At 39.2% G+C, this 18,976-nt stretch overlaps 1 protein-coding gene across 15 annotated transcripts in view; it reads right to left on the bottom strand.

Moving 5' to 3' along the window:
* The window catches only part of TNRC6B (trinucleotide repeat containing adaptor 6B), a 283,431-nt gene that overhangs the window by 186,515 nt on the left and 77,940 nt on the right, over positions 1–18,976 (bottom strand). For 14 of the 15 annotated variants that reach the window (XR_008617589.1, XR_008617590.1, XR_008617591.1 and 11 more), the window contains one exon: positions 3,320–3,387. Coding sequence is in view for 12 of the 15 variants with exons in the window: in XM_028490624.2 (XP_028346425.1) it covers positions 3,320–3,387 (68 nt within the window). In the remaining 3 variants the exon portion in view is untranslated. Of the gene's footprint in view, positions 1–3,319; positions 3,388–5,046; positions 5,403–18,976 lie in introns of those variants that run through there. The other variant, XM_028490626.2, reaches the window with a different exon arrangement.

Genomic DNA, 18,976 nt, shown 5'->3' with positions numbered 1-18,976 from the left:
GTAATTTGATAGCAGCTACCTCCTTGTAAAAAAATAAACATGCCCATGAGCCAAACAGCTCCATGTCTAGACATCTATTCTACAGAAATACACCTGTGTATAAAGATATAAGAATAAGGATGTTCAATAAAGTATTATTTGTAATAATCAAAGAAGCGAAGGCCACCAAAATATTTATTAGAGAAGAATGACTATAGTACATCAGTTCAACAGAATGTTTTGCAGATGTTTAAAAGAATGAAATAGACTGCAAAAGATGTCAGATGAAACAAGCAAGTCTCAGAAGAATTATATTAGGAAAAAAATCTATTTAGTTGTTTTTTTCTAAATATACAGAAAATGTTTAAGAAGATGAGGAAGCGAAGGAGGGTAAAAGAAGAATCTCATTTTTATTTCTAAATCCACACTTACTGTTTGAATGTTTTATGACAACCATGTATTACTTTTATAATTTAAAAATAAAGAATGGATGGGAATTTCATAAGTTATTCAGCAATGTGTCACTCACGGGATCTAGAATGCAGTATTCAGTTCCTAGATTCTACTATCCAGGATTCAATCATCCTTTGCTAACTGCAGTTCTGAGATACAAAAAAATAAAAAATAAAAATTTTTTTCACTCTTTTTATTTCTGTTGCCTCAAACAAAAGAACACAGCACCTTTGCTCCCCCGCACTCCCACAGAAGAGGTGGGCAGGTCTATCGGAGGAAGCCCCAGAGAGAAGATTCACTTCTGCTTTATCATTTCAATATATGATAGCAGACTAAGCCCAGAAAAAAACAAACAACCCCTCCCCACAAAAAAAAACCAAAACAAAATAAAACAAGATTCATCTGTGAAAAGTCAGAGATTTGTGAAAACAAAACAGTCAAGGGGAATGGTAAGCATACAACCCATGACGTTTCAAGTCTGCTGGGGCTGTTTTAAGTTTTCTAAAAGAAGTACAGTTTGTATAACATAAAACTTGTGGGAGAATCTATCCCAGCAATGTTTCCTGAATACCTAAAGAAGCTGATTCAGGATAGGGGTTACTGGAGCAGGTTTTTAAAGATAAAGACTGGTTTGTTTGGGAAATGGATACCCTTCAGAGAATAGAACCTTCATCTGTGTTTTAAAAATAGGCTTTATGCCATTTTCACTGTTTCCCCCAACTCACTCTTATCCATGAGACTTTGATCTTGACAGCTGCAATTTTGCTAGCCACAATACTTTTCAGGAACATAGATCCCAAGGCTGGCAAAGAATTTGCATTCAAGAGATATTATAAAACACTTTAAAGTCAGAAAGATCCAGTTCAAATCCTAACTTCCGTTTCAAGCTGCATTACCATGGGCAAGTTACCGACCCCAATATCTGAAGTGGAGACACTGTAAGGGTTGGAAATAACATACACAGCACCTTAAGCAAAGTTCTCAGTGCACAGAAAACCCTCGTCAAATGGGAGCTATGATTTTTATATTATAATACCTTTGACCTGAATCTGGGAAGGGGGAGTGGATAAGGGGGCAGGGCAACTAAAGTGTTCCTAGTTCCTTCTACTGGGACTAGTTGTTTGGCTTTCTATCTTGCTAAAGATGAATTGATTCCATCCGCCCATGCAGAATATAAGTGCATTTGACAGAATACAGCAAAGTTAGGATTTATATTGTAAGCTATTTTTAAAACTGCCTGGTTAGCAAATTAAACCAGCTGTGAAAATATCCTGGTTTCCATTCACAACAAATACAAGACAAACATTCTCCTTTAATGAACCTGGCCTCAAGGCAGCATAGCATATTCTGCATAATTCATTCCTAAGGGTTTCAGAGACATAATTTTCATAAGACAGACCAAAACTAAATTATTTTCTAGGAAAAAAAAAAAGATGAGAGAAAAGAGTTTCTCTCTACAGATTTTCGGTATATTCCATGAATCACTGTCCCATTCAACTTAGAAGACTACTGTCTGAATAAAAAATAGCAGTTATGTCCGTACTTTAAGCCAGTCTTAACTGTTTTTCCTTTAAAAGGGCATATGAAACACACCACTCTGCTCTGCAACATAATTTTTCAGGTTCTGTGACAGAGGGAGGAAAAAATCTACTCGCTGCCACACAAAAGCTACCTAGAGGACTCTCAATTTCAGATTTAAAACTTATCACTCCTTAAGAAGTTAGAGGAGGGGCTTCCCTGGTGGCGCAGTGGTTAAGAATCCGCCTGCCAATGCAGGGGACACAGGTTCGATCCCTGGCCCGGGAATATCCCACATGCCGCGGAGCAACTAAGCCCATGCGCCAGAACTACTGAGCCTGCACTCTAGAGTCTGTGAGCCACAACTACTGAGCCCACGTGCCACAACTACTGAAGCCCGCACACCTAAAGCCTGTGCTCCACAATGAGAGAAGCCCATGTACCACAACAAAGAGTAGCCCCCGGGCTTCCCTGGTGGCGCAGTGGTTAAAAATCCACCTGCCAACGCAGGGGACACGGGTTCAAGCCCTGGTCCGGGATGATCCCACATGCCGCGGAGCAACTAAGCCCGTGCACCACAACTACTGAGCCTGCGCTCTAGAGCCCAGGAGCCACAACTACTGAGCCCACGTGCCACAACCACTGAAGCCTGTGCACCTAGAGCCCGTGCTCCGCAACAAGAGAAGCCACGACAAAGAGAAGCCTGCACACTGCAATGAAGAGTAGCCCCTGCTCGCCGCAACCAGAGAAAAGCCCATGCAGCAACGAAGACCCAACGCAGCCAAAAATAAAATCAATAAAATAAAAATAAATAAATTTATTTTTTTAAAAAATTAGAGGAGACATTCTGAATTATTTAGAATGTTGGCTAAGTTATATTATTTATAATTCCTGTTCCTTTAGGGAAACAATTTGTTATTTAAACAAAGAAGTATAAGTAACTAATGGAATAGAATTTCAGGAAGTATTATTCAAATAAATTCACACTTGGAATGCAGGGAAAAAGTCTATTAATTAAGTTCACTTCATAAAGACACTGCTAAGAAAAGGATATACCATTTTACGCTGTCTTTGGAAATCAACCAGACTGAGTTAGTTCAGTTTGGAACATCCTAAGCCTTAAAGCCTTTGCTAAAGCGTGACATAAATTTTGATTAGTCAAGTGTGAAAAACTACAAAGCCAACTTTCTTGTCCCTCCAGTTAGTCTGTCTATAAATAGAAGCAATGCATTAACAGCCACCAAAGCAATTCGTGAGTTCCACAATGTGCCCAACATATACATCCCTTGCAAACATGCTCTCAGCATGTTTAAGCAAAGTGTTTCTGAAGATCTGTAATAAGACCCTTTTAAAATAAACTGTAACTCACTGTTTGCTTTCTTCACCAGGAGGTGGAGTCTTGCCATGCCCTTCCATTACAAAATCCTCCTGTTCCACCTGCAAAGGCAAGTACCACAAGTCAGCAGTAGTCAGTAACTAAGATGCAATCACTCCAAAGTGCCAGGGCCTGTGCTTACAGAACCGCATGGCATTTCACTATACTGCCTAGGACAGAAGCCTCAGCCAGTGGTTTTCACTCTCCAGGTTTGCTTATGGAATCTCTGCTTGGGTGACCAGATTTGCAGAATAAAAAAGGAAGCATGCTGATTTGAAATTCATAATTGTGACAAAAGATTAGCATCCAGAATATAATAAAGAATTGCTATGAATCAGTAAGAAGAAGACAACCTACCAGAAAAATTTACAAAATTATTGAGTAGGAATTTCACTGAAGGGGATGCATAAATGGCCCTAAGCTTATGAAAAGATGTTCAATCTCCTGTCAATCAGGAAAATGCAAATTAAAAACACAAAGAGATACCATTTCACAACCACCAGGCTGGCTAAAATTAAAAAGCTGGGCAATACCAAGTGTTGACAAGGGTGCAGAGCAACAGCAACTCTCATCCATTCCCAGTGGGAGGGAAAATTGGTACCAATACTTTTAAAAAGTTTGCCCTTATCTAGTACACTTGACTATGTACTTACTGTACAAACCAGTGGTTGCACTTCTAGGTACATACCCTAGAGAAACTTCTGCACATAAACAAAAATATTTTTTGGAGCATTATTTTTAACAGGAAAAAAAATAAACATTCATCAACAATAAAGTAGATAAATAGGCTATGGTGTTTTAAGACAATAGAATATTATACTGCATGAAAATGAATGAACTACAGAAACACACCTCAACCTGGATGAGTTACAAAAACACAATACTAGGTGAAAGAAGCAAGTTACAAAAGAATACATACACAGTTTAAATCCATTAACATAAAATTCCAATATGTACATTTTTAAGCCATATATGTGTATATATAGACATATATGTATATTTATGGTTTATAAAACTATAAAGAAAAGGGAATAACTATTACAAAATTTAAGCTAATTAGTATCTTAGGGAGTCAGGCAAGAGGGATTCGATCAGGAAGGGACACATGGTGGTTTCTGGGGTAGGGTTAAATTCTATTTCTTGGCCTATGTAGTAGGTATATGGGCATTTATTTTATAATTATTCTTTTAACTGTATGTATTTCTTTTCTCTTTTATATGTATGGTTTATTTCTCAATACAAATTTTCAAAGGAAAAAGAAAGCATTTTACTATTCCAGATGGTTTACCGATCAATAAAGGAAGATAAGTACAGAGATAGAGCTACCTCCACAAACTGGGACTATCAGTCCTATGAAAACTTCCCCAAAAGGCATAATTTTAAAATATCAAACAGAAGTATTCAAGGAGGTAGATATCAACAGATGTGTTCTAGGATTATTCCCTACTTAGAAATATACCGTCCATTTCTTATAGAACCTAGTAATCTGGAAGACAGACAACAGTAACATAGATACACACCATAATGAAACCCAAATAAAACAAAAGGCTTTCCAGCTCTGCAACCCTCTGCAGTCTTCATTTCTCAGAAATACTGGAGAAGATGGAATAGTATTAAGAGGCTATGTTTCAAAAAGAACAGAAAAATCGAGAGGTTTACTTTATTTCCATTAAAAGGAGAAACTGGAGGAAGTGTAAGCAAGAATAATAAAAGACACATACTGCATACTGTGAAATTCAAACCAGGTTTCGACTTTTATTCTTCTCTACGGACTTCCTGATTCTGCAGCCTACCAGATTTTGCCAAGGAGAGGGAGGAGTCTTCCATCCTAAATTTACACAGTGATCTAAACCTCTAGAAGAAAAAACATGGTTATAATGTTGCAAAGGGAACTTTATGAGGAGCTGGAGATGATCTTGATCTGGGCTGTGGTTACAAGAAAGTACACATAGGCGGAAAAAAAAATCACTGAACTGTACATTTTATGCACTTAACTCTACAAATAAATGTTATGCCTTAATTAGAAAAAAAAAGATGACACATTGTTTAAATTTATTAAAGTTCCTTGGAACATTTTCTCAAAGACAAGAATGACTATTCTCCCACTTATATATATTATAAAAATTTCTTGATTTTTGACCTTTAAAAATCCTCCCCAGTTAAAGAGCTCTACATTGTGGACTTAGCCTCTGCTTACTAGTTTTTTTAAAAAAGGCTTATCTAGGGACTTCCCTGGTGGTGCAGTGGTTAAGAATCCGCCTGCCAATGCAGAGGGCATGGGTTCGATCCCTGGCCCGGGAAGATCCCACATGCCGCGGAGCAACTAGGCCCGAATCCGCCTGCCAATGCAGAGGACATGGGTTCGATCCCTGGCCCGGGAAGATCCCACATGCCGCGGAGCAACTAGGCCCGTGCACCACAACTACTGAGCCTGCGCTCTAGAGCCCACGAGCCACAGCTACTGAGCCCGTGTGCCACAACTACTGAAGCCCACGCACCTAGAGCCCGTGCTCCACAATAAGAGAAGCCACTGCAATGAGAAGTCCGTGCACCTCAACAAAGAGTAGCCCCCACTCGCCGCAACTAGAGAAAGCTTGCGTGCAGCGACGAAGACCCATTGCAGCTGAAAATAAATAAATAAATTTATTTTTAAAATGTCTTATCTATAACCATTTCTAATTAGCACAATAATGAAGAGAAATAATAATCAAAAAGCCCACAGCTTGGGACTTCCCTGGTGGCTCAGTGGTTAAGAATACGCCTGCCAATGCAGGAGACATGGGTTCGAGCCCTGGTCCGGGAAGATCCCACATGCCGTGGAGCAACTAAGCCCGTGCGCCACAACTACTGAGCCCATGCGCCATAATTACTGAAGCCCGTGCGCCTACAGCCCATGCTCCGCAACAAGAGAAGCCAGCGCAATGAGAAGCCCGTGCACCGCAACGAAGAGTAGCCCCCGCTCGCCGCAACTAGAGAAAGCCCGTGTGCAGCAACGCAGACCCAATGCAGCCAAAAATTAAAAACAAACAAACAAACAAAAAAACCCCACAGCTTCAACAACCTCCCCTATACTGGCTTTCGAATCTTTAACTGCAGCCCTCATATTCTGCATATTTGGGTCTCCACTTGGATGGCCCAATAGGTCCAAAATGAAACATCATCTTTGGCCTTAAATTTCCACTCCTTTTTATATCCCCTATCTCTGTAAATGGTACCATCTTCACCAAGGTCCTTAAACAGGAAACCTACAGTCAAGGTTATAGGTTCTCCACCTTCCTTCTTTAACCCCACATCCTGTTAATCACCAAGTACAGTGGCTTCTACCTCTTAAACAGCTCTCATACCCATTACCCCTTCTTATCCTCTTTAACTGCCATAGTTAAAGCCAGCTTCTCTAAATCTCACTACTACAAAAACCTTCTCACTAGTCTTTGTGCTTCTGGGTCCCATCTCATTTCAATCCATCCTCCAAACCACTTCCATCAAATGGACTTTGTAAAATGCGAACATGATCACATCACTCTCCTTGAAATTCTTCAATGGCACTCTATCACCTGTCTTGAGGGATAAAATTTCAGTTCATTTGCCTAAGTGATCTTTTTTATCACCCCTGCCTCACTCACCCATTCTGAACCCCTGGTGGAGCACACACCAACTCCTCACCCCTCTGTGCCTTTACATATAATGTCCCTTCTTGCCCAGAAGCCCTGGTTTTCTGCCTTACATATACTTCATATTTCTGCTCATTCTTTTAAGTATTAATTAAAATGCTTTTCCCCAGAAGATACTACCTCCTTCACCAGGGTTCATACCTTTTCTCACTCTTCATCATCTCAGAAGGCAATAAAAACGGTCCAGAAAGATCACTGCTCCTTATTGCCACTTCCTGTTTTTCTCAAGTCCACTTCCAGTGGAGAGTCCTTCGCATCTTAATTTCTCTTTTCTACAAATGTCTTGAACACTTTGGACTTAATTTGATGATCCCCACCACTCCTCCCCCTGACCTCATTTTCAGGAGCTTCAGTATTTTTATTCATAATACTGAATAATCATGTCCTCACCTTTCTCCCACTACCATTCATTCGTTCAACAAATTATTTATTGGGTACATATTACATGCTAGGTGCTGTGCTGAGGTAATAGGGAAGAAGACAGTCTTTGCCCCCACAAAAAACTTACGATTGGTGGGAAAGACAAACAAAAACTAGTAAATTACAATACAGTGTGAGAATGCAATGAAACAAGGAAGGAAGGGCACTTAACTCAGTTTAAAGGCATCAGACACTCTAGACCCATCCTAGACAGAAGATCCATCTCCTTCCTGCTTCAGGGAGGAGATGGGCAGGACCCGATGCTGGGCCTCGCCGTCCATCTGGACCACTCCACACCGAGGTCCATGAATTCTGAAATCCGCCTCCGACCATAAGTGCCTCTTCCACTCCCTCCCTCCATTTGAATCTGTAAGGAGTCCTTAGTTCTGTGGTTCTTCTCTTTCCTCAGAGTCCATTCAGAGGCTCACCCACAGGCATTTCGGTGACTTTCCTCCATAATGCCCTAGATTTGCTCACCACCAACTTGTCCTTAGGACATTCCTGTCTTGCCAAACCCTTCTCTTTTTCTCTTTAGCTCCTGGAGTGCAGAGCTGGAGAAAGTTACAAAACTGGTTCCTTTACAAATTATACCAGTTAACTTCCACTCAGTGCTGACATTCAACACCTCTGCCTGGAAGGCCCATCTTCATCCTGTCTTTCTGGTGAACTTCCATTTCACCTTCAAAGACTGGTTGAAAGTTACCTTTTTAGGAAGCATTTTCTGATATCTCCTGGCACTCCTTCCTCCTCCCTTCCAGGTGCTCCTTCCCAGTAGCTCTTTAAGGCTTAGCCAGCAGCTGTGATCCTTTGTTCACCTGCTTCCCCCAACCCCGCCAAACACAGCCTCTAACACAGCCCTTCTGGTCGGTCGTTCATTCTTTCAACACAACTGCCAAATGCCTTCTAGGTGCTAAGAACTGGGCTGAATGACTGACCTACTACACCACACTCCTCACTCATTTATCCTGTACCTTTTCTATCTCCTCAAAGACTCTAAACCCATCCACTAAGCATCCTCCCTAAATCTTTCCTTTCTGAAGATGACAATGCTATCCACACAAAGTCCCAAAAGCCCCTCGTTTTTTTCTCTCATGACTATATCACAAACCTCTGTGTCATTGCCCATCTGCCCCTCACTGACTGCTCTGCAAGGCTAACCTCACCACTTGTTTCCAAACTCATGAACTACACCACACTGCCTTCTCTGGGATCTGACTATCTAAGGAACCCTTCTTTCTCCCTTTCTAGTAAATTCAACTACTCAAGCTACAAATATTTTATAATCTCTTCCCTTCTGAAAAATTATTTTTGGCCTTGTGAGACTCTCCAACTAACCTCCTGTTTTTTCCCTTCCCTTTACTATCCAAATTCTTTAAAGACTAAACTACACCCCCGTTACTTCCGTGTTCTCATCACTGAGCACGCTCTTCTGTTGCTCCCCCCACCAACACATATGTACCTCCCTTCTCCCAATGTAACCCAATATCCTCCCAATATAAATCACAATTTTTGTTCAAATCAATATTCAGTGCTAGCAGTGCTATTACTCAGTAAAAAACATACAGCTGGATCATATGGAATAGTTAATTTCCTTTCTTGTACAATTTTTTCTTTTCCCTGGAACTAACAATTACTACTTCCTCTTATACTTTCTTTCAATTTTTTTGGCTTGGTATTTATTATGTATTTTTCACTAATTCGCCCTCAAACCCTCCAACAGAGCTGTGAGTCTCCTCTTAAATAAGTTCAAACACTTCAGGTAATCTATCAATTTCACTCCAGTCTCTGAGACATTGCTCAGGGGTTTTCTTGGAGACATTCCTCAGGGGTTTTCTCCTGTTCCAGCTGAGATTGTTTGCCCTCTAGACTGCTAACTAGCTGACACTTTGCCAGGGATGACTCTTTCCCTTTATCTCTGGGATTCCTTGCTCTCTCCCCTTCACTGGAGCATCTGTTTCCTTTTCCTCCCTCTTTTATGGTTTATTCCTCATTTAGGTGGAACACAGACTTCAATGATTTCCTAATAAAAGGTATACAGGAAATGAATTTTTTGAGATCTTGAATGACTGAAAGTCCTTATTTTATCTATATATTTAACATATAGAATATTTTTACCCACATACATAATCAAATATAGAATTTCAAGTTAGTAAATGTTTTTCCCTCCAAAAATTTGAAGGCCATGCTCCATCGTCTTCTAGCACCCAAAGTTGCTAGACAGAAATTCGATAGTATTAAAAATCCTAATGTTTTGGATATGACCTGTTTCTTCTCTGGAAACTTTTAGGATCCTTTCCTTTTCCTCAGGTTTCTAAAAATGCAAACCACTAAGTATGGTCCTTCTTTCATTTATTGAGCTGGTACTGGGTAAATACTTGCAATCCAGAAGTTCTAGTTCTTCAGGTTTGGGATATTTTCTCTATTTATTTAAATATTTGAAATTTTATCCCCTCCAGTTTCTTTTCTCTACTTCAGGAATCCCTGTTACCCAGTACTGAGTCTACAGGATTCATTCCTTAATTTTCTTCTTTATCTCTCCACTTTTATCACTTTGACTTTTTTTTTTTTCACTTTGACTTTTTATTTTACTTTCTGGAGATTCTCTTAACCTTTCAATACTTTCAATTAAAATTTTTTTCCTGCCCTTGCAGTTTAGTTTTAAGAGCTCTTCCTTGTGCTCTGAATAGTCCTTTTTTTATAGTCCTGTTCTTATTCCCTGATTATATGATCCTTATTTCTGAGGATATTATGGAGTGTTTTTATTTTGTTTGCTTTATTTTCTTTCGCTCCCTGTATAATCTGTTTCCTCCAAGTTCCTCTTTGATCTTTGGTTTGGTCACTATCTTCCATTCACAGGTTTTTATCAAATGTCTGGTCACCTTCGGCTATCCACTGATTTTTAAGAGTTAAGTCCTAAAGAGCTCAAAAGTGCTTTTTGTATGTGGAGAAGGGGGAGGACATTGCTTATCCCGTGGTTGGCGTCTTGGGTATAAGGAGGGGACCTGGCCATTTCATTGGGAGAACACTCAGATGCCTACATCTGTATATTCTTTTTCCCCCCTGGGCTGTTCAATTGCCCAGAGAGGTACCCCTTCAATCCTCAGCCTAACAGGTATAAGCCTGGCTTCCAGTGTTCTGGGACTGAATGGCGGAAGAGAGCTGGCACTTTCTCACCTAGTATGTGACTTTGATTTAATCCTTCTGTTTTTAGTTAGGTTCTCTCCCCCTCCCCCACCCCCTGCTTTGCCAGGGTGGGAGAGGGATAGCTATCCATCCATCTGTGGATGTGAGGGGCAGGATACCTGGGACCCTGCTCCTTGTAAATTCTTCAACCAAACCTTCCATTTTCACGGTCACTCCAAAAGCTTTCTAGCTTCCAAAATTTCGTTGGCGTCTCTTATCTACTTCACCTCCTCTTCCACCCACTTTTTTTCTGGTGGATTTATGCTTGCCGAAATCATTTTGTAAAAGTAATTTTAGTGGAGGTTTAGAAGGGAGCAGAGATTAATAACTGGGTTTAATCTACTGTGTTCAGACTACTTTTAAAACTCTTTTGCCTCTACGTTTTCCCTCTATCAAAACTGCTCTATTTAGTGCCACCAATAAATTTTTGTTGGTTTGTTTTCTTCTTTTAAAAATTATTTAAAATTTTAACAGTTTTATGAGGTATAACTGACATATTAAACTGCATATATTTAGAGTATACAATCTGATATATATATATACTTATGAAACCATCACCACAATCAAGAAATCACCACTCCTAAAAGTTTCATGTCCCCTTTTTAATCCTTCCCTCCTGCTCTCCCTCCCCAGGCAACCACTAATGTCCTTTCTGTCGGCATAGGTTAGTTTGCATTTTCTAGAGTTCATATATGCATGGAATCACACAGTATGTACTCTTTTGGCTCCCTCCCCTCCTCTCCTCTCTCCCTTCTTCTCTTTTCTTTGCCTTTTTGCCCTGGCTAGAACCTCCAGTACAATGTTAAATAGACGTGTAGACAGCAAACATCCTTTTTTTTGTTCTTCATCGTATGAGTAAAGCATTCAGTCATTCACCACTGAGCTTAATGTTAACTGTAGAATTTTCATAAAAGTGCTTTATCAAGTTGAGTAGCTCCTTTCTATTATTTTGCTGAAAGTTTTTATCAGGAATGGATGTGACGTCTGTCAAGTGCTTTTTCTGCATCTGTTGAGTTGATCATACAGTTTTTCTTTTTTACTTTGTTATTGTGGTGAATCACATTGATTTTTGAATGTTAAACCAACCCTACATTGCTGGGATAAACCCTACATGTTCACATATTATCCTCGTACATATTACTGGATTCAATATGCTAAAATTAGGTTTAGAATGTTTGCATTTATGTTCATGAGAGATACTGATCTGTAGTTTTCTTTTCTTGCAATGTCTTCATCTAGTTTTGTTATCAGAGTAACGCTGGCCTCACAGACTGAGTTGGGAAGTACAGCTGACCCTTGATCAACACGGGTTTCAACTGTGCAATAGTAAATATTGCAGTACAGTACCATACTATCTCCAGTTGGTTGAATCCAAGGATGCAGAGGAACCCCAGATATGAAGAGCCGAGTATAGGGATGGCGGACTATAAGTTATACTTGGATTTTTGACTGCCCAGAGGGTCAGCGCCTCTAATCCCTGCATTGTTCAAGGGTCAAGTGTATCCTCTTCTCTTCAAGTGAAATTATACTAATTCACATGTAAGAATCTTACAATAGTATTCTACCATGTTCCCCTCCAGGTCTTTATGCCACTGTTATTGTACAGTTCACAGATACAAATGCTATAAACCCACAATGCATTTGTATTATTGTTGTTCAAACAATCAATTCTTTTAAAGAGATTTAAATAACGGGAAAAAGTCATATATTTAAGCTGTGTAGTTTCCATTTTCTGAGTTCTTCATTCCTTTGTGTAGATTCATATTTTCATGTGGCATCATTTTCCTTCTCCCTTTAACATTACTTATAGTAAGGGTATGCTGGTGATAAATTATTTCAGCTTCTGTATGTCTGAAACAGACTTTATTTAGCCTTCAGTTTTGAAAGATATTTTCACTGGTTATAGAATTCAAGGTGAGCAGATTTTTCTTTCAGTGCTTTAAAGATGTTCCTCCACTGTCTTTTTGTTTGCATTGTTTCCAACGAGAAATTCTTTGTTCCTCTGTTAATAGTGTGTCTTTTTTCCTCCGGTTTTAAGATTTTGTCTATCACTGGTTTTGAGTCATTTGATTAGGATGTGCCTTGATGTGGTTTTCTTCATTTTTCTGATGCTTCAGGTGCATTGAGCTTTTTGGATCTGTGAATCTGTGGGTTTACAGCTTTTATCGAATTTGGAAAATTTGAGCCCATTATTTCTTAGCTATTTTTCTGCCGCACTGCCCCCTTCTTCAGAGACTCCAATTACAGGGATATTAGGTTGACTAAGTTGTCTACAACACACTGATACTCTTCACTTTTTCGATTTTTACTCTTTGTGTTTCATGTTGGATAGTTTCTATTGGTGATTCTTTATATTCACTTATGTTTTATTCTACAATATCTAATCTGCCACAATTCCATCCAGTATATTTTTCATCTCAAACATTATAGTTTTCAACTCTAGAAATTTGATTTGGGGTTTTTAAAAAATATATTTACCATGTCTCTGCTTGACTTTTTGAACATCTGAAATACAATTATAATAAATGTTTTAATATTCTTGTCTGCTAATTCTAACATCTGTGTCAACTATGAGTTGGTTTCAACTGATTTGTTTTTCCCTTCACTATGTTTGTATTTTCCTGGTTTTTACATGCCTGCAAATCTTTGCTTTGAATAACAGACACTGAGAATTTTTGCTGGATCCTGAATATTTTTGTATTCCTATAAATATTTTTGAGCGTTGCTCTGACATGCAGTTAAATTACTTTGAAACAGTTTGTTCCTTTTAGGTCTTGTTTTTAGGATTCGTTAAGCCAGACTTAATAATTAGTTAGGGCTAATTAATTATTCCCCACTACTACGGTGAGAACTCTACCAGTACTACTGCTGAGTATACTAATAATGCTCCATGAATTACGAGGTTTTCTAGTCTGTAGAAACAGGCACGATTACTGACACTTTTTGAGTGCTAGACACTGTTCCTTCCAATCCTCTTGGAGGGGTGCCCCCTCCTGCCTCAGCCTTGAGTAGTCACATGTATGTGCCAAAAAGTACTTTACTGTATACACAGGTGAACCCTCCTCAAATCTCCAGAGTTCTTTCTCTTAGCAGCTCTCTCCTTTCCAGTACTCTATCCTACAAACTTTGGCTGCCTCAGTCTCCCCAGACTCTCAGCAATGTTGCCTCAACTGAGAGGGTCCACTGGGCTTTGCCTGGGCTCCCCTTCCCTGCACCGCAGCCTGGAAGCTCTCTCTCAAGCCAGTACGCTGGGGTAGTCAGAGGACTCACCTTGTTTTCCATTTCTCAGTGATCACTGTCCTTCATTACCTGATGTCCAGTGTCTTGAAAAACCACTGTTTCAAATACATTTTGTGTATATATATATATATATATATATATATATATATATACACATATATATTTAAAATAAATTTATTTATTTTTGGCTGCGTTGGGTCTTCATTGCTGTGTGTGGGCTTTCTCTAGTTGTGACGAGTGGGGGCTACTCTTCATTGTGGTGTGCGGGCTCTAGGCACACGGGCTTCAGTAGTTGTGGCACACGGGGGTATCTGTTCCACGGCGTGGCGGGGATCTTCCCAGACCAGGGCTCGAACCCGTGTCCCCTGCATTGGCAGGCAGATTCTTAACCACCGAGCCACCAGGGAAGCCCCCATTTCGTATATTTTAAAAATTATCATTTCTAGTGGGAAGGAAAATCCTGTTCCTGATACTCCATCTTGCCCATCTGGCCTCTGAATTTATTCCTTTGGCTTAGAAAGCTTTTCTCTCACATTGTTACATGAAAGCTTCCCTCAACATTATTTAGGTATCAGCCCAAGTGCCATCTCTTTGAAGCGATGAATGAATCCTGATCACCCCAACTGAAAGAGCTTCCACATTCAGTCACTCTCTAGCATAACACACATCACTATCTGAAGGGATCACTTATTTATGTGTTTTGTTGCCTGTCTTCCCCCCACCAAGAATGCAAACACCTTGAGGCAGAGACTTTGAATGTCTTATTCATCATAAACTGGGCGCAAGATGTTTGATAAATATTTGCTGACTCTCTAATTTGTTAATCTGTGCTTCTCTTTCTTCTACTCTCTAAACATTTATGTCCCCAGGTTCTGTCCTTGGATCTCTCTTCACATCTCTTCATATTGCCATAGCAATACCATCTAATCTCACAGTTTCAACTATTAAATGTGAGTGATTCCCAGTCCTGTATTTCCAGCCCCCAGCCCCGTATTTTCACCTGGCTGACAGACACGTATCTGTGGATAGCTTGCTACCGTCTCAAACTCTGTATGTTCGATACAGAATTAATCCCGTTCCCTCCCAAACTTGTTTTCTTCCTTATGTTTCCTATTTGACAATGGCATTCCCATCCTCCCAGTCATTTAGCTTGACACCTTGATGTTACCCTTGATTTCTCCATCTCCTTTTCTTCCATATCAAATTAATTGCTAAATCCCATCCGTTTTATACATGTTACACCTTTCCAACCACCCCCTCCATTCCAGGTAGCCCAGATGGTTTAAAAAGAAAATATATATTTCCTGAAATATAAAGCTGAGAAGGACAGCTATATTTTGCATGACAGAATCAATATTCAAAATGATCTGAGCAGACTATGGAGAAGGGTGGAAGCTCCTAACACTGTTTTTTGTTTTTACTGAAAATCATTCACTTACAGAAAAATACACAAGCCTTAAGTGTAGAACTCAATGAACTTTAGATATGGTTGCACCCACATAACTATATAGTTCAAGACAGAACATTTCCACCTCCCCAGAAAACTCCTATATGCCCCTTCCCTTGAATTCTACCCCCTATACCCCAAGTAACTATTCTATCACCATAGATGAGCTTTACGTGTTCATAAACTTTGTATAATTAGAATGTACACTTTCATGTCTGTCTTTTTTCACTCAATATAATGTTTTTGATATTCACCCATGTTTTATGTGCATCAAAAGTTCAGTTTTTAAACTTAGCAGTATTTCATTGAACAAATATGTTTATTCATTCACCTGTTGATACACAGTTGGGCTATTTCTAATTTGGGGCTGTTATAAATAAAGCTACCATGAACATTCTCACGTAAGTCTTTTTGTGAATATATGCAGTCATTTCTATTGGGTATACGTCTAGAATGGAATGTCAGGCTCATAAGGTAGGTGTATACTTAACTTTACTACAGACTTGAGAACTAGTTTCTGAAGTAATTGTACCATTTTACACTCCTTCCAACAATGTATGAGAGTTCCAGCTGCTCTATATACTTATCAACACTTAGCGGGAGCTCCCTTGTGGCCTAGTGGTTAGGATTCCGGGCTTTCACTGCCGTGGCCCCAGTTCAGCCCCTCGTCAGGACTGCAAGCCCTGCAGCGTGGCCAAAAAAACAACAAAACACAGCATTGTCAGTCTTTCTGAACTATAGTGAGTATGTAATGATATCACATTACAGTTTTAATTTTCATTTCCCTTATGCATAAGAATGCTAAATATCCTATTTTCATGCCTATTTGAATATATTATTTTGTGAAATGCCTATTTAAGCATTTTGTCCACATTTTCAGTTGAGTTTTTTGTCCTTTTCTGATTAATTTTTAGAAATTCTTTATATATTCTACATATGAGACCTCTATTAGATAAACGTATTGCAAATGTTTTCTCCCAGTCTATAGCTTTTCCACGTTCGTAATGGTTTCAGCTGATCAACAAAAGTTTAACCTTTTTTTAAAAATGAACTTCAACTGAGCTACTTCTCTTTTACGGTTAGTGCTTTCTGCAAGCTACCTAAGGTCATAGAGACACTTCTTGTGTTATCTTCCAACAAAGCTTTACAGTTTTAGCCCTCACATTTAGGTCTATGATCCGTCTCAAATTAGATCTTACGTATGGTATATGATGTAGGGATCATGGTTCACGTATTTCCATATGGTCACGTATTGGCTCTAGCACCATTTATTGAAAAATCTTCCTTTCCCTCACTGAATTAATTAGTCTTTTTAAAAACTGCTTAAACTGCGAAGTCTTCTACTTTAGATTCAAAACAATCAGTTGTAAAACTGTAGGATGGGCAAGACCAGTGTAATAGCAGTGTATTGGATAATGTGGTTGACTCACACAAAGAAGCACTTCTCGCTTAGCAAGGGAATCTACAAATTTTAGCTGACACATATTCTAAAGTCCTTTGAAGCTTATTGTGACCATGTGATTAAATTCTGGTCGAAGAAATATAAGCACAGTGGAATGTGCAACTTCCACAAAGTGTTTCACGGGAAGTTTTCTCTTCTTTGCTGGATGGAACCCAGACATGATGGTTGGGGCTAGAGCAAAACATAAGGTGGAAGCAACATATTGAAGACGAAAGAACAAAATAGAAGACGTCTAAGTCCCTGTGGCCATACCAGTCCTGGGCCACCTAGTCAAGATTTTTGAGAAATTTATGAGAACTGTCATCATATATCTGGGAGAGTGGTCTGTAGAATACTTTTTATCCTTCCTTATTCTATATGGCAGAAACAAGAATAAGCTGTGTTGAAGCTACAAGGAGGGGGGAAGCACAGAGAATAAAATAACAAACACACCCATGTAACCATTACCCAGATTTAACATATTTGCTTTGTTATATTTGCTTCAGGTTTCTCCCTTTTTTTAAAAGAAATAAAATACAGTGAAGGTATGGTGAAGGGTTGAGGACCCCCAGCACAGTCTTTTCCAAACCCAATCCCTTTCCTTCCTCCTCAGACGTAATAACCCTATTTTGAAGTTCATGTGTGCCTTACCTCTCAGAGAGAACTTTTAAAAATTCACTGGTTCTTCCGCCTCTGAGTGCCCCTTAGTTCAGCTTTGGTCTGCCTATAACCAGCATAGGAATCACCTGGGGTGCTTGTAAAACATAAATTCCAGGGTCCCAACTCTTGAGATTCTGTTTCAATAAGTCCAGGGTGGACCTTGGGCACTTTCATTTTAAAAAGCACACAATGTGCAAATCAAAACCATAATGAGACAGCATTTCATATTCACTAGAATGGCTAGAATAAAAAAATACAATAACAAGTGTCGGTGAGGATGTGGACAAATTGAATCCTCACACATTTCTGGTGGGAATTTAAAATGAGGCGGCATTTGGAAAACAGTCTGGCAGTTCCTCAAAAAGTAAAACAGAGAGTTAGCATATGACCCAGCAATTCCACTCTTGGTTATTCACCCACGAGAAATGAAAGCATATGTCTACACAAACTTACACAAAAATGTTCACAGCAGCATTATTTGTAACAGCCAAAAAGTGGAAACAACCCAGGTTTCCATCAACTGATAAATGGATAAACAAAATGTAGTATATATAATAAAATATTATATATAATAAATTGTATATATTGTATATAAAGTATATCTTATATATTTATACAACAAAATATTATTCAGCCATAAAAAGGAGTGAAGTACTGATACATGTTACAACACAGTTGAACTTTAAAAACATACTAAGTGAAAGAAGTCTCACACACAAAGGACACATATTGTATGATTCTATTTATATAAAATGGCCAGAATAGGCAATTGTATAGAGACATAAAGTAGACTAGTGGTTGCCTGAGGCCAAGAGGAACAGGAATGGGGAGTGACTGCTAATGGCTACAGGGTGTCCTTCTGGCAAAATGAAAATTTTCTTAAATTAGGTTGTATTATTTTTTAGATTCCACATATAAGTGATACCATAACAGTATTTGTCTTTCTCTGACTTAATTCACTAAGCATAATATTCTCTCATTTTTTAATATAAATTTGTTTATTTATTTATTTTTGGCTGTGTTGGGTCTTCGTTGGTGCACGCAGGCTTTCTCTAGTTGCAGTGAGCGGGGGCTACTTTTCATTGTGGTGCCCGGGTTTCTCATCGCAGTGGCTTCTCTTATTGCGGAGCATGGGTTTTAGGCGCGCGGGCTGCAGTAGTTGTGGCGGGCGGGCTTAGTTGCTCCGCGGCATGTGGGATCTTCCTGGACCATGGCTCAAACCAGTGTCCCCTGCATTGGCAGGCGGATTCTTAACCATGGCGCCACCAGGGAAGTCCCTCTCATATTGTTTCAAATGGCAGTGTCATTCTTTTTACAGCTGAGTAATATTTCATTATGCATATATACATAACCATTCATCTGTTGATGGACACTGAGGTTGCTTCCATATCTTGGGTCGTAAATAGTGCTGCTATGAACATTGGGGTGAATGTACCTTTTTGAATTAGTGTTTTAATTTTTTTCTGGATATATGCCCAGGAGTGGAATTGCTGGATCATATGGTAATTCTATTTTTAGGGGTTTTAAAAAATAAATTTATTTATTTATTTGTTTTTATTTTTAGCTGTGTTGGGTCTTCATTGCCGTGC

Source organism: Physeter macrocephalus, chromosome 6 (genome assembly GCF_002837175.3).
Source record: "Physeter macrocephalus isolate SW-GA chromosome 6, ASM283717v5, whole genome shotgun sequence".
Taxonomy (NCBI): Eukaryota; Metazoa; Chordata; class Mammalia; order Artiodactyla; family Physeteridae; genus Physeter; species Physeter macrocephalus.
The sequence above is the reverse complement of the archived record's forward strand: the minus strand, read 5'-3'. Positions and strand labels throughout refer to the sequence as shown.